Source organism: Mercurialis annua, linkage group LG2 (assembly GCF_937616625.2).
Source record: "Mercurialis annua linkage group LG2, ddMerAnnu1.2, whole genome shotgun sequence".
NCBI lineage: Eukaryota > Viridiplantae > Streptophyta > Magnoliopsida > Malpighiales > Euphorbiaceae > Mercurialis > Mercurialis annua.
The window spans coordinates 1932199-1948304 of record NC_065571.1 but is presented as its reverse complement, the minus strand read 5'-3'; the positions used below and the strand labels follow the sequence as shown (position 1 = coordinate 1948304).

The following is a 16106-nucleotide window of genomic DNA, read 5'->3' as shown; positions in this document are numbered from 1 at the left end:
AAATTCACATCTTTTATCGACTACAAATAATTTTTTAAAAAAATTATTATAATTACATTCATTTCTAAATTAAATTATTTTTTAAATTCAAATATGTACTCGCATCCTCTATTAAATTTTCAAATAGCAATCTAAATTTCAAAGATAAATTAATTAATAAAAAAAAAATTACATTAGTGATTTGATCACAATTGATAAAGAATATAAATTAAAAAATAATTTAATTGGAAATATAATTATAATCTCTTTTAGTTGAGATATAATTATAAAAGTTTAATTTTCATAAGAAAAACTATAAAATTTGAATCTTAAAACTGATTTGAACCATTTAAAATTGCAAACTTTATTCTAAACCCTCAATCAAGACATTAGTGGAGTCTCTAAACTCGTGAAAAAAGAAAAAGGATACAAATTTTTGAAGAAATTTGAGCAAATGGAACTGAAAACCAACTCGATTGCCGATGATCAACCAAACTCCGACCGGTGGGCTTCACTAGCATTTACCCTATACCACAAAATCAAAACCCAGTCACCCTTAATTCAATGCATAACAAATTTCGTTTCCATGGATTTAATGGCCAACACTCTGTTATCAGCCGGTGCATCACCGGCCATGATCCATTCCATTGAAGAAATCCCTGATTTCACTCCCCATGTTCATGCTCTCTGTATCAATATCGGCACTCTTACTCCTAATTGGCTACCTGCCATGAAAGCTGCCGCTCAATTAGCCTCTAAGCTGGGCAAACCCTGGGTTCTTGACCCGGTTGCCGCCGGAGCTTCCGGTTTTAGGTTAAAGTCTTGCCTGGAACTTGTGGGTATGAATCCTACTGTTATTAGAGGAAATGGGTCTGAGATTATTGCCATATCAAAGGCTTCTATTGGCTCTTCAAAGGTATATTTAGGTGACATTTTTTCAATTTAATCACGATTTTTTAAATATATACAACTATTTTTAAATCGATACACTGGTGTATAATCTGGTGTAGTTTGCTGAGGTGACAGCCGAAAATGACTTCCACCTCAGCGAAAATGAGTGCCACCACAGCAAATTATACCGGATTATGAGCCGGTGTATCAATTTTACAAAAAATGGAAACTGGTGTATATATTTGAGACGTTTTAAAATCATGATTAAATTATGTGTCAAATCGATACACCTGTGCATAATCCTATGTAATTTGCTGAGGTGGCAGCTCGAAAAATGACTTTTAGCTCAGCAAAAAAGAGTGCCACCACAGCAAATTACATCGGATTATAAGCAGGTGTATCAATTTTACACAAAATGGAAGTTGGTGTATATATTTGAGATGTTTCTCAAGTCAACATGTACAGTTGGTGAATTTATACGACATTAACCCTTAGGTGTTTGATGTTTTTATCTCTCACTAATTTCAATTGCAGAGCTTGAATCTTTAATATTTGACTTGTTTATATTTTTGTTCTCTGCAATTTTTTATTTATTAACGGCTTTGATTGTGCAATGGGTTTTGTTTTTCAAGGGTGTAGATAGCTCCCATGAGTCGATGGATGCCATAGAAGCAGCAAAGTCTTTGGCTTTATCGACGGGTGCTATAGTTGCAGTTTCTGGTGCTGTTGATATCGTTACTGATGGAACCAGAATTGTTGGCGCTCATAATGGGGTATCGATGATGCAGAAAATCACTGCTACGGGGTGTGCAGTTACTGCACTCATTGCGGCTTTTGTTGCCGTTGATCCCTTACATGCTTTTGAAGCAACGGCTTCAGCGCTGTCTATTTTTGGTATAGCTGGTGAATTGGGAATGGATATGGCTAAAGGTCCAGCTTCCTTGCGGATGCACTTGATTGATTCTCTTCATGGACTTGATCAAGCTGCTGTGCTTTCTCGTTTGAAGATTGCTAACCTGCAATGATGCGGTAAGAGCTCTATATAGCTGATACCACTATTTGAGTAATGTATAGTGATCAAATACTGAGCAAGAATCTGACTGATCAACCCAAATAACAAAAAAAGTTCAATTTGACTGTATATTTTGCTCATTTAATGCCTGCTTATAGTATTTGATTTTTTACATTATGATATCTTAGCTCAGGTACCAGATGCATTTACTTAACATGTTTTGTGAAAAATTAAGCAGTTGTTTGTGTAGTGACTGATTTGTTGCTTGCTAAGTGTCCGTTTCCCTCATTTCGACCCCTTCCTCCAATTAATTTGAACTAGAACAGCCGTTAGAGAACTATGTTACAATGTACATCTAGTTAATTTCAGCTCCGGGCCCAAAGGCCTGCCATTTGATATAATGATTCTGAAAGACATGATAATCTTTGCGTCTGCTAATTTTCTATGTTGAATACAAAGAAATAGAAGGATAAGTGGCTCGCAACTGATTCTTTCATTAAAAGGCCATTACCATTTCTATTGAAAACATCTTATACATTTGATTATACAACAGACTCAATAATAAAGACAAATTACAAATCTTTACCACACTTTCACACGAAACAATCTCAAAACAATCCACTTTAATATTCTTAGTATTGTAGATGAACAATTATCCTCAGTAATGATTCTGCACCATCAATGAAATGCTGACCAGTTGGGATGAGTCCTCGCAGTTCAGCAATCCCAACAGCATTTTTATACTTGCCTGTTCCGCCTGTCACTGACAAATGTGACATCGAGCTCCCAATCTTGTATATACCATAAAAATTGAGGCTGTCCCCAAATTCTCCTTCTTCGAAGAAGGCTGTAAATGCCATCATCTGTGTGCTTCCATCTGCAGAACTAGCCACGTAAACTCCTTGAGCTTTTCCCAACTGTTGCGAACCAAGTTCAGGGCCTGTGGTCAAAATGTCATCAATGACAGTGATTGTTCCAAACCCAAGTCCCAATCCATCTGATCCTAGTTGGGTCTGAACCTGATTATTTGGGTTCTGACCATTTGGCGTTCCTGCGAAAGAAGTACCAGCCAAACCAGTTCCTAGTGGAATGCCATTTAGACCGTTAACGGTTGGAATGGCACCATTTGAATTAGGGATGGCTACAGCACCATCTGGGGGAAGAAATCCTAACGGCTTGGCAAACGGTACCTGGCCGCTATATATGTTTCCTAGCAGGCCGGTGATCGGCCTAGCAGTAGGATTATTGCCCCCAAGAATGTCGTGCAAGTAAAACTCCAGAACAGGTACTTCCTCAGCTGGAGCAGGGGTGATAGCAGTGACATGTGTTGCTACATGTAGAGCAGCAATCAACACTGCAATGAAAATAGATGTAGATTGTTGCTTGAACATCCTGCGATTTTTTTCGTAATCGAGCTTCTTGGGGATATAGTTGTTGAAAGATGAAGAATGTTGAGATGAGTATGCAATGGTTTGTGCAGCTTGCTCTTTAAATAGAAAGGCAAGAAAGAACAATGATGGAGTTGGTGCTAGAGTTGGAAAGGTAGTGAAGTTGTTGGAGCTGCACTAGCCATTAGTTATAGAAAGTCTAAATCAATTCTGTTTTAAGTTTTTCACCTGATGATTAATTTATTTCTTCTTATGCAGCATTGACATAATATGAAGAAGTGGGGTTCGCGGTATGGTCAAACTTGCATCCGTCATGCTACAACAATTTTGAAATCTCAGGTTTTCCCTCCCGATGGTTTAGGTTTAGGTAAATATAATGAATTTGCTATGAATATATATATCAAAATTTGAATGGTATTTGGCAATTTTTATTTGCAGTGATTTCCAATGCAATTATTTAATATAGATGATCAGCTAAAACAACTACTTGAACTGTATGGCCCTACTGGGGACATCAACTTCAGTTTCTGATACTTCAAAAGGATTTTAACACAACCACTTCTGGCTAATTTTCTTTGACAAATTTAATGGATTGTATCTAAACTTCATTCTCTCTTCCTGGTTGATATCTACATTTCAATTCCTAACTATAATATATCCGAATTATAATTTTGTAACAGTAGAGTAGTTTCCGTTAACAAATCTCCGTTCTTGTCAAAATGCAATGACGTAGATGTTTACTTGACATAAGAATTCTTTTTAGTCCTAAGCTATATTTTTTTACCATTTAGGGATGGGATGCCACGTGACGGCTATGTAACATTCATGATGGATCTTACGTGGTGCCACGTGGAACTCCCATGAGATGTGTGCTTACTAGGATATTCACGATACTGTAACATTTTGATGGAAATAAAAATTTACTAAGGTAAGGTACTTTAGTGTTATTAAACTATACTTGAGGTGTATTCTAGTTACGAATTGAAATTTAGGTACTCCGCTGGAGAGCGAGAAAAAATTAGATACCGTCACATTTCGTATGAAATCAAGTTTTGATCTTTCCCTCAAATGACAAAAAGGGAAAAAGATCCTCTTAGTTTTATAAGAACACCAAAAGTGGTAAAATATTTTTAGTATTCATGTGTGAACTTCAATATTAATTAATTGCAAAAATTCTTACAACAGATACAAACCAAAGACAAATAAGAATATATAACAGAAAAAAAAATACAATTCCTTGGATGCTATAATTCCATAACCACATTGAATCTGTTCTTCGACCTCTACAGAATCTTAATGGTTTAGATAGACACTCATCCTCAACAATGTCACAGCACCATTTATAAAACGTTGACCGGGAGGTATTAGTGATCGCATTTCAGCAAAGCCGTTAGCATTCTTGTATTTACCGGTCCCGCCAGTCACGGACAGGCGCGAATAGGTGCCTGCAGTCCTGTACACGCCGTAGAAGTTGAGGCTATCACCATATTCACCTCCTTCGAACATAGCAGTAAATGCCATCATCTGAGTAGTCCCGTCTGCTGAACTCGCAACATAGACACCTTGAGCTTTGCCAATAAATTGTGAACCTAGTTCAGGACTAGTGGTTAGCATGTCGTCGATGACTGTAATCGTTCCGAATCCGAGCCCTAATCCGTCAGGTCCAATTAGGACTTGAGGATTGCCGGAATTTGATGCAAAAGAAGCACCACCTAAACCAGTACCTAGTGGGATACCATTTAAGCCGTTAACCGTCGGAATGGCACCGTTAGAGTTTGGAATGGCTACTCCACCTTGTGGAGGAAGGAACCCTAACGGTTTTGCAAACGGAACTTGGCCACTGTATATGTTTCCGAGCAAGCCGGTTATTGGCCTTGCTGTTGGGTTACTGCCTCCAAGAATGTCATGCATGTATATCTCGAGAATCGGTTCTTTTCCGGTTGCTAGAACATTCTCGAAAGCAATTACCAATGTAAGTAGAATCAAAATTGATGTTTCTTTTAGCATTTTGAATGTGTGTAATTTGTGATATTCTTGATGAAGATGATTTATTAGGCTGTAAACTATGATATTTATACAAAGGACACTAAACCAAAACAAATTGAATGGTTACTGTGAGATTCAGAAGGTTATGAAGTGGTTGAAATTTTTTCTATTGACAGTTTTTAGTCAAAGATTTTAGTTTATTACAAGTGGCAATTGGTGAGTGGATGAGGTGTATCCATTTTTAGATAGAAACTATTATATGCTGAGTGATGTAATAAGTAATAACATGAGCCTTTAGTATGGTGGAATAGAAGTCAAAGATTCATAAAACTAAGATCTTAGTTTCCACGTAAGCTTAAATTAAGATTAATGGAAATGTATTATTCTTGTTATGTTCCATCAAAACTAAAAACATTGAAACCGAACGCCGAAATAAAAAAAGATGAATAAAAGTAGGCTAAAAATATAACGCTTCGGAATTTTAGAAGTCTTTAAAAATAAAAGTGTAGCTCTGAAACGGAAACATTAAAAAGAAAAACATACAAAGATACTCTATAAATATAAAGTTTTAAAGTTTTAGAAAGCGCTCGAAAATGAAACACGAAGACGTAGAAATGTACAAATTTTGTTTCAACATAGCTACTATGTTAGAAGATGAATGTGTATATTTTTCATAGCTGTAGTGTGGTAGGTATAACAGAACCAATAGAAGAACTGATTTGAGAAAAAAACTTGCTATATGATATATTAAATTATAGGCTTAAAGAATAGAGCACCATGGAGATTACAATTAAAAAATGGTGAAGAAATAATAACAATATAACTCTAATAAAGGACTACAATTTTCATCTCTCAGCTTCATTTGGTCCCTCCAGATCAGTGACTTTAGGCTGTCTCACTACCGGAGATATCAGTTTCCATACTGCACCAACAAATATATATATTAAGGGTGTGCATACGAACCATATCGAATAATATAAACCGATAAATTTGGTTTGGTTCGGTTTGAAAATATAAATATTGCACACGTGAGAAAAATTACTCACAATATACTGTGGCAGCGAACCACTCGTTCACAATTTTGACCCACGTACTAGCCCATCCAACATCGATACTCCACCTTAACAATTCGTCGATAGAATTTGAACTTTCATCTTTCAATAAAACAACTAAATAACAGCAGTAAAAAGGGTTCTTAGTTCTTACTTTCGTGCCGAGTTGTTTAGGTTCCAGCTGATAAATAACATTGCGAAATACATAGCTCCGAAGGCGAATACCATGTGGAAAAACCCGTAATCATACGGAACATCATCGTCTTCTTCAACTTTATCTTTGCGGAACTATGTATGCATAATTTTATTTCACCGAAAAAATAACTTAAAACCGGCTGCTATATATACATTTTTTACCAGAAGTTGAACTTAAAGTTTAATGACTAAAATGAAGCCAATCAAAATTTGATTACCAAAAATAAGATCATAGTTTGATTATTCTGAAAATTAATTATCGGAAAAAAGGTGACATATATTACCTGAAATGATTGCGAATCGATGCCGGTGGAAAATGTGGCCATGACAATGGCACATATTGCAATTAGAAAGCTCTGAAGGTCAACAGAAGAACAATGATAGGAAATAAATGCAGAAAATTAGTACTGTAAGGAAACTTATGAGTACTAATTTCAGTATTTTATTTTCGTTTTCGAAAAAGTCTTGAATCTTTTTATATTTATAACCTATTTTTATATAAAAAAAAATTATGGCAGTGTCCATTTCAGCATTTACCGTTTCAAGTTTTAGGTACTAATTGTGCAATTTTATAAGATTTTAAGTGAAGACTTACAAGAATGTTGGTCCAATCGCTATTTCCATGAGCTTGGCTTCGTTTGTTGCATTTTTCATTCACAGGTTCGCTGAGAAACCACAACAAGATCAGACAATGAGCGAGTTAGTTCAAATAGTATAAGCGTCTAAAACAAATAGATTTTGAGTTCGAGTCATCGTGGAATCCTTTAATACTCTTTTGAAAAGGCGGATTTCGACACGGAATAAATATCTTAGCATATAGTCAATGTTGTCCTAACCTTCTTATAGCAGACCAACACAAGAATACAAGGTATGAAGCCATGATTCCTGAAGATAAAAGGCCTCTATTGACCTGAACAAAGTGCTTTAATTATTCAATTACCAATCCAATATATAAGAGATCTCGGATCGAATCGGTAAATAGTATCACATACCTTTGAATGTAAGGATATAGCCATGATGACTAAAAGAAGAATTGCAGTCCAAGTAATGAAGAATATGTTTAAAGAACACTTAAGACTACTGCCATAGTGATTGTACATCACTCCAATTCCACATACAGAAGCTATGTAAAAAATTGTTGACATGAACAATCCAAATGAGCAACTGTCAAAAAAAGTGATTCAAATCAGTTATTAAAAACCGGACCGGAGCGGAGGTTGAACTGGGAACGGGACCACGCTGGTTCTGCCACCGGTTTGGTTTTTAAAACAATGATGAAAATAATTAAGTAACAGATGAATGAGAATTAGTACCTTTTATTTATTTCCTTAGGCATCCAGTAGCTATTCCACCAATTAATGAACTCAATAACACTTACAAGTTGGAGAGCAAGAAAAATCCTATTATACAATACAAATTTGTTAGCAATGCTTCTACTGTTCTGTAGCAGGAATCAAACTAGAAAACTATGATATTTTGTATGTTTAGATACTACAAAAGAATTGCCATTTGTGACGGTACAACTACAAATCCGTCGCGAAGTTGTTAATTTGTGACGGATTTTTTGTCATCGGTGAAAAAAAGGTGTCAAAAATTTTTTGTGGCAAGAAACTTAACCCGTCACAAAAGCGAATGTTCAGATTTTGTGACGGATTTTATTTTGCGAAAGATTCATCGGTCACAATTACATCACAAGTTCAAAAAAATAGCAACAATAATCCGCATAATATTTCACAGTTCAGTCACAATTTATGATGGATTTTTAATCTATCAGGAATTGTTTTTTTGTTTGGTTTAATTACTCAAAAACACTTATTTTTTTTTTACTATTTTTATGGTCTCACCTTTAAAAAACATCAATTCTTACCTAATTCTGATAAGTATATTTCAATTGTAGCCAACTATACATATTTATATATAAAAAAAGTCAAACATTTACAATCTTGTTTATTTATGACTAAATTTATTATTATTTTTCAATCGAAAACACTTATCAAAATTAGGTCATAATTGATCAAATTTGATCATATGTCGAATATATTTTTCCTTTTCTTAGAAAAATTGAATAATTGGCTACAATTGAAATGTAGATTATACCAAAATTGTCGTTTTCTATAAATTTGAGCCATAAATTAAAAAAGTTAAAACAGTTGAATATTTTTGAATTATTAAGCCTTTCGTTGTGTAGCGAGAAAGTTCTATTAGCTTAGGACAAGCAGTGGCGGACCCAGAAATTATTATAAGGTGGGCAAGATTGTACTAAATATTTATAAGAAGGAAAAATTTAAAAATTTAAGGTGGTCAGTGCTATAAATTTTAAGGCTGAAAAACTATACTACTAACGTGTATATTCATATTTTTCAAAAATTCAAAATAATAAGGTGGTCAACTGCCCACCATAAGCTCTTCCTAGGTCCGCCCCTAAGGACAATTGACATAAATTTATTAACATAGAAAGCTTACCCAGCACCAATGCGAGCTATTTCACCTGCAAGAAACTAGAAATTAGAAAGAAAAAATGAAGGAATATCAAAATCTCCATTCTTCACAATTATTTAACAGATTAAAGAATGAAATAATACATACCATATATTTGAATATAATTTGAAGGTAAGAAAAAAGGAACTCCCATTGAAACAATCAACAGAATAATCTTCAATGTCCACCATCCTGAATGCCACAAATTGCCAGCTTCGTATAATTTTCTTGTTCTTATTGTAGTGCCAAACATAACAAAGAAATATATCTGCGATAAATGTCAAGGATACAAGTTTTTAATGTCTCATCATATACACGACTTCATTTCGCACTTCAAATGCTGCCTTGCGTTTATACCATTCCGACAAAATGGCATTATCAAAATCTATATTCATTGGTATTCCATTGTTAAATCCGTCGCTAATTAGTCAATTAGTAACAGTTTTTATAGTTCATCAGAAGAAAGATACAAAACATCCTAAGCTGACTCGAAGAACTCCCAATGTACGACAGCAATCTTCTCCGTCAACTCCGCAAGCTTTTATATCTGCGAAATCGCTTCCAATTTACAACTTGAACACAAAACAAAAGTTTTAGTTCAACTCATTTAAATTTTGCAAGAAAAAAAGAACACTGACTCACAATTGAAGTACTGAAATAGAATCTTTTGACCATAGTCACGAAAGAACCAAGCCTTAAGATTTGTAATAAAGAAGATTATGCCATACACATAACGAGCTTGCAGAGGCTTCTTCTTCTTTTCTTGAGCAACCAAATCCTCCGGTGGCACCGGCTGATCGGAGGCGCCGTGTCCGATATGTAAAGCAGTTGCATCAGCTGATTGGGCATGTTGTCGGTCCATATATTATTTACCTGTTATATAGTTTATTTGTGCATTTCATTTGCTTTAACCTATACTTTCTTGAATATTAAGATTTTGCAAGAATGGCAGCAACCAAAAATGCAAAAGAAATTCTAACTTTTTCTTGGTTTTGTTTGAAATAGTGAAGATGACAGAAGTGAATTTAACACTCTTTGATCTTTATACAAACCTAGAAAAATGTTAACAAAAATCATTAAACAAAATATAATAAAAACAAATAAATAAAGCCATTTTAGTGTTGGCTGTATTTTCATTAAATTTACATATCTCAGGCTAATAGCCGTTTGATATTTGAGCAATTTCTTATTGTCCATTTTCAAACACCGCTAAAAAAAGATGTCTATAATCTAATCTAAATTATACTTTATTATAGTAATTAGTATCTTTTTTCTTGATACAAGATACATGAGTTTTTTTAAACGGTCTCAACTATGATACGACATTTTTAAACTTTTCCCGTTCAAACTAATCCTCACTCGAGCTGTGTGTGGGAGGCAAACTCTAACTCCAAATTTAAACGGCTGTATGGTTCGAATCCGCGACCTCATTTAAATCAGAAGAGTGCCTTACCAACTCATAGGCGTCTTGAGATTTTTAATATAATTTCTTTAATTAGTCACATGCATGACATAATAAACTAAGTAATTGTAAAGTATAATTAAGAATTACTTATCTAAATCTCTCAGATTTTTTACTGTTTTCTCGTTTTTTCTTCTTGTCCTTTTTGACTTTAAGCATTACGCTCCCTCATTCAATGTCACTCAACATAATTCGTGTGTATAATACAGCTCATTTTTCGGTTTTTGTCTTATAGTCAATAAAATTAAATGAAATCTTCCAAGAAACACTAAGCTAGTTTTTATTTTTTAAGTAAGCATCTGAAGCAAGTAAACTGTATGATAGGGGTAAGCTTTTTATCAGCTAATTAGACAAAAACTTTTTAGTTAGGACATTATTCATTTTTACATTCCCTCTAATAAGAGTGTAATTTACTCGAGTCAAAATATTATCAAATTCGATCAAGTTTTATTTTAAAAATTCGAACTTGAATTTGATGGAATAATTGAGACTCAATCTCAACTCAACTCAATTATATGTATAAATATTTTAAAATAATATTTTCATATGAAAATAAACAATTATTATAAATATATATGACCGTAAAGCAAAGATAATATTAATTAAAATTCGATTGGACTCACGAGTTTATCGAGTCGAGTATTTTGATGTTCGAACCGAGTAACTTAAACTATTAATCAAGGAGATTTTGAATTATTTTCAGAGTCGAATTTCAAGTAAAAGTATTTTTTTTAAGATTAACTAAAAAATGACACATTGTAGCTTTAATACGTTGATCAAGTTGCTGTTCAACAAAGTTTGTCTTTGTTTAACTGTAATAGAAGTCTCAGCAAATTTGTTAAATTCAACTTTATTAATTCATGTTTTAACTGGCAAGCAACTTTTTGCACGAATAACAAAATAAACTTAAAAATCTCAGGTTTAGTTTGCCCGCTAATATTTAAGTCTGTAGGATTATTTTTAAAATTAGACATAAATGATGAATTAGACAAGTGCTCAAAAATATATTACACTTTCTCAATAACGTTGCATTTTTTATTTAGACTTTATAATAAATGGCTATGTAAGAGTCAAATATATCATTATTTTTGATATTAGAATAGCGGACATATGAGGTTCTGTCTTTCACGTGTAGTAGAAAACATATGGAAAATATAAAGATAATGTGTGTCGTGTCATTTTGAACCATCAAAATAGCCGCTTATTCATATGCGATCTTATAAGTTAATTTATAGTCGACTTTGTAACTCGTATGATGGTTCAGCGAAATTAAATTGGTATCAATTATAATGTAATTCTTTTTGGGTTTCTGTTGTAATATTTCATAAAAAGGAAATGGCAATAATAATGCGTGTTATATAAATTGCCAATGGAATTGATTTGATTAGAAAAATACTATTTTTGATTGGTTTGATTAGAAATTTGATGCAGAAGAGACGAATTAGGCAAAACAAAGAAATTAGGTCCACAATTGACAATTAATCGGAAGATCCTTCCTCTCTATTCCTTCTACACCGTGTAGGGCCCATGTCCTTGTGATTGTATTGTACATATAGACTTAGGACCGTTGGTTGTGCGGTGCTCGAGATTGTTTACTATTTAAAAATATAAATAAATTATAAATAAAATTATAATAGTAGCACTATTTTAATAACGTGTCATAATATGATAAGTTAGTTCGCGAATGTCGTGTTATACTAGGTCTACCTAAAATCTTTTAATTCTATATAGGGGTTTTCAACTCCAATTCAGTTTAGATTATATGGTATTGAAAAGCCATATATTTTTTTGAAATATATTTAAAATTTTAAAAAAAAAACATATTTAGTTTAGCTATTTTTATTTTTGAAATAAAATTCCATATTTTTCAAAATTAGAATAATTTGGCATCACAATTAACTATTTTTTAAAATTTTAAAAAATTGCACACATTCAATTGCAATTGTAGGCATAACTAAGACAATTTTGGAAAAATGGTGTTAAATTTGTATAAATTTACAACTTTTAAAAGATTTAAATATATTTTAAAAAGTTTGAATTTTTTTGGCTTTTTAACCTTTCATTTATAACAATAAATTTCTAAATTTCCTATTAATACATCCCTATTATATATAACTTTTTGATTTAGTTTTTAATGAAACGACGTCTTTCTACTAAAGTCTTGTCAGCATAAATCAATTTACAATCCTTCTCGTAAGATTGTTTGAAAATCATTAGCAAAAATTTCCAATACATATTCTATTTTTCTATAGAAAAAATTTGTTCTAGTTCAACATGACTTTTTTTTAACCAAATGTATTTCACAATAATGTGAAGATATGTTCTTATTTTTATCGTCAGAAGAATGATCAATGTATTGCAGAAATAAAAGTAATAATAAGACTCTTTAAAACCAAAATATTTAGTAGGAATAAAATGAAACAAAAATTAATAATATAGGGACTTCAATACTCCACACTTTCTGAAACAAACCAAACGATGTCGTTTTTCATTGCGAGACTTATCCATAACGTATTTTTATTTTTATCAGTGTCTTACCAAGGTCACAGCAATGGCGGGAAGATGATTCAGACAGATTACAAGTGGCACCCACAGAAACAAAGTAATTACCGTTGTAAGAAATCAAAAATAAATCCCTAATTAAATCAATTTCAGCCTTATCCCCAATTTTTTGAAACCCTAATTTTTCCAATTATGTCTTTTCTCGATGAATTTAAAGCAAGTAAGATCCTCCCGCTCTCCCTCTGTTAGCAATGATTGTATTTTTTCAATTTTTGAAACCCTAATTTTAATGTGATTCCCTTTCTACAGATTTGGAATCATTGCCGAATATTCTGCAGAAAAAGTACGGATTATTACGTGACCTAGATAAAAGCTTGCAGGGTAAGCTTTTAATAATACTCTGTTCATAATTATCAGTTCTTGATTTTGTATATTATAGTTTAATATTAATTGGTGAGCGTATTTAATTTCCTGATTATGGTGCATGAATTCAAATTCAATTATTATGAGAATTGATTTTTTGTTGTGTGTGTATTTTATTAATTTGTAACTGGCAGAAATTCAACGACAAAATGAACAGCGGTGTGAGCAAGAAATAGAGGAGATTAAGCGAGTTAAAGGTGGAAGTATAGTAACAGATAACTCAGTTGTCAGATTCTCTGATGAGGCACTTGATGAACAAAAGCATAGTGTTAGGATTGCGGATGAAAAAGTCGCGTTGGCTGTTCAGGCTTATGATTTGGTACGTTTGACGTCTTAGTTTTTGATGATTGAAATATTATTCACATTATATGTATATTGTACAGTTTGTACTCAATCCACGATTAACAAAAATTCAATCTGTTACGAGTTGAGGATTGTTGAATTGATTAGATATTAGATTGTAGTAGATGACATTTTATTGATTTCATTCCCGGTGGAACAATGTTGCGAGAGTTTAGCAATTGTTCAATTTCCTTAGTTATGTCCTTGACTTCATTAATGCCCCAATTTTTTGGGTAGTACTATCTTGTTAATTATGTGTATTCTACTACTGTTTCAGGTAGATGCACACATACAGCAACTTGATCAATATTTGAAAAAGTTTGATGAAGAGCTTCGACGTGGTAATTTACATCTTTAACTCCTGTAGTGTCTATTTTTAGAGGACCTCAGCAGGTTTCATTTTGTGTAAGAGCATATAGGAATGTCTGTTTTTCGCGTGTATGTACTGACTGTAAGCTGTAATATGGTTGCTTATAGAGAGAGAAACCGCTGCAGCAGCTGCATTGCCCAGCTCAAGTGTTGACGGCAGTGCTAAATCTGGAAGGATTGCTGAGGGTGGTAGAGGAGGGCGTAAAAAGTATCCATCTATTCAAATAAGTCTTCGATTTTTTTTCTGTTGACTATAGTATCCGACATGCATAAACTAAAGTAACTCGATTTTTGACACTAAAAACAACGCGTTTTGAAATTATAATTTCCTTTGGGTTTTTTTGTCCGGCACATATATGCATTAGTTCAGAAAAAAATAAATAAGAAGTGCATATGTGTGTTGAAGGAAAATATTTTAACTTCCTTTCTTAATCGAGTGAAATAAATTACTATTTGTTGATTTTACATTATATACGAATTAAGCTGGCTTCGGTGTTTGGATAAGTTGCACAATTGGCTATTGGCATTTTAAATGCAGAACACGTATGGGAGCAGCAGCAGCAGTAGCAACAACCGAAGCAGCAACAGCATCATTGACTGCAGCAACTTCTACAAATCCTACCGGTATGGAATTAGATTGTCCTGTGGATCCAAACGAACCAACGTATTGTTTCTGCCAGCAAGTAAGCTATGGGGAGATGGTAGCCTGTGATAACCCTAATGTATGTAAACAAACTCTTATTGTTCATTTTCTTCGACAGTTCATGTGGTATATGCTCAATCATCATCTTTTAAGACCTGCAATTTGATGGTTTTTTTGTTTTGTTGTACTAGTGCCCTATAGAATGGTTCCATTTTGGTTGCGTGGGTCTGAAGGAACAACCAAAAGGGAAATGGTATTGTTCAGATTGTGCAGCTTTGAAGAATCGTCGGAAGGGCAGATGATCGCTTACGGAATCCTTGTTACGCTGTATAGCTGTGATGAAATGGACTGCATAAGTCTGCCATGGAATCTAACTTGAACAGTAAACTCATTCTTTTGCGATTTTGCTAGTTTTGTAGAACTTTTGTTTTTTCAGAATACTCCTGTTATTTGTAAGGCCATGCAGTTGTATACAGTTTGAAAAGGATGAAGGATTATAAATTATTTTACTCATAACTCTAAATAAATATGCTCCAAACGCAATCAAACTGAAATATTACTTTTTCTGTTAAAAGTTAATCGAACCAAAAAAATTACAAATTTTAATTTTGGAAATTTATAAAAATAGCCTAAAATTGATCAAACTTTTCAAACTTTTATGTATATCTTAGAACTTGGTTTGTTCCTAAAATGTTCACTTTGTATGATTCGTGTATTCGATATGAATTTAAAATGTATTTTTATAGACAAATATAAAAATATAAAGAGCAATTTTATTTTTAATTTTTAGATAAATATGAAATTTGAGATTAAAGCAAATTTTGAAAATTAAATGGCCATTTCATGGTTTTCTCAGAAACTATTAAACCAATTTATTGGTTGGATAATTTTTCAGCTTAATTCAATATATCAATTTTATTTGCACTAAATTTTTTATGTTTTAAATAGAACCAAATTAATATTCTTTTTTACAATACCAGTTTAAACTGATTTTTTTTTTATTTCAATGCAATTATTCAGTTTGGTACAACTTTTTGCACATTCTAATACAAGCAATTGTCTAATATCTCTGGTAATTCTTCTGCATATGGTTACGGATGATACATTTTAAACGATTCGGTTACCGATGTTTTATTTATAATATTTCAATAATCCAACTAACACTTTTTAAAAATGAAAGATTATCCACTCATTTTAGATCAAATTTTGCTTTAATTGTGACTGGCACATGCTAACATTCCACGTAAACAGAAACAAAAAAATTCTTATCTAAACCTCGTCGATGAGTAATTCATGGATCTATCCAATCAAATGGTGGAAAAATGAGAAAGAGAGAGAAAATCGTTCATAGAAAATTGCGTTAGATATCCTACCATTTAATTGG

General features: G+C 32.9%; 5 protein-coding genes across 9 annotated transcripts; 2 read left to right on the top strand and 3 right to left on the bottom strand.

The window, feature by feature from the left end:
• Window positions 1–320: 320 nt before the first annotated feature.
• LOC126669712 (hydroxyethylthiazole kinase) lies at window positions 321–4844 on the top strand. Of its 3 annotated transcripts, none has more exons than XR_007638539.2 (4): window positions 321–895; window positions 1503–1899; window positions 3529–3609; window positions 4560–4844. XR_007638539.2 is itself a non-coding variant. In XM_050363254.2 (3 exons), the coding sequence occupies exons 1-2, from the start codon at window positions 434–436 to the stop codon at window positions 1893–1895; spliced, it is 855 nt and encodes a 284-aa protein (XP_050219211.1). In that variant the 5' UTR covers window positions 321–433; the 3' UTR covers window positions 1896–1899; window positions 3529–3701. The 3 variants fall into 3 exon arrangements, 1 of the variants encoding a protein (XP_050219211.1); XR_007638538.2 differs by lacking the exon at window positions 4560–4844 and adding an exon at window positions 3709–3947; XM_050363254.2 differs by lacking the exon at window positions 4560–4844 and having other exon boundaries at window positions 3529–3701.
• Window positions 2357–3363, bottom strand: LOC126669713 (dirigent protein 18-like). Its single transcript, XM_050363255.1, has one exon. It carries the CDS (start codon window positions 3271–3273, stop codon window positions 2515–2517), a length of 759 nt encoding a protein of 252 aa, XP_050219212.1. The 5' UTR covers window positions 3274–3363; the 3' UTR covers window positions 2357–2514.
• Window positions 4411–5277, bottom strand: LOC126669715 (dirigent protein 18-like). The gene has a single exon (XM_050363256.1). The coding sequence runs from the start codon at window positions 5275–5277 to the stop codon at window positions 4564–4566; it is 714 nt and encodes a 237-aa protein (XP_050219213.1). The 3' UTR covers window positions 4411–4563.
• A 697-nt stretch (window positions 5278–5974) lies between these two features.
• Window positions 5975–10034, bottom strand: LOC126666833 (uncharacterized). Of its 2 annotated transcripts, XM_050359709.2 has the most exons (13): window positions 9833–10034; window positions 9624–9802; window positions 9452–9528; window positions 9090–9249; window positions 8967–8991; window positions 7817–7903; window positions 7496–7667; window positions 7340–7413; window positions 7099–7168; window positions 6788–6859; window positions 6463–6596; window positions 6303–6376; window positions 5975–6178 (listed from the first exon to the last, which is right to left on the bottom strand). In XM_050359709.2, the coding sequence occupies exons 1-13, from the start codon at window positions 9841–9843 to the stop codon at window positions 6102–6104; spliced, it is 1212 nt and encodes a 403-aa protein (XP_050215666.1). In that variant the 5' UTR covers window positions 9844–10034; the 3' UTR covers window positions 5975–6101. The 2 variants fall into 2 exon arrangements, with proteins under 2 accessions (XP_050215666.1, XP_050215665.1); XM_050359708.2 differs by having other exon boundaries at window positions 9624–10034.
• Window positions 10035–12881: 2847 nt separating this feature from the next.
• LOC126670616 (PHD finger protein ING1) lies at window positions 12882–15231 on the top strand. Of its 2 annotated transcripts, XM_050364383.2 has the most exons (7): window positions 12971–13165; window positions 13255–13326; window positions 13503–13687; window positions 13988–14051; window positions 14188–14287; window positions 14618–14801; window positions 14914–15231. In XM_050364383.2, exons 1-7 carry the CDS (start codon window positions 13138–13140, stop codon window positions 15022–15024), a joined length of 744 nt encoding a protein of 247 aa, XP_050220340.1. In that variant the 5' UTR covers window positions 12971–13137; the 3' UTR covers window positions 15025–15231. The 2 variants fall into 2 exon arrangements, with proteins under 2 accessions (XP_050220341.1, XP_050220340.1); XM_050364384.2 differs by lacking the exon at window positions 14914–15231 and having other exon boundaries at window positions 12882–13057; window positions 14563–14737.
• Window positions 15232–16106: the final 875 nt, after the last annotated feature.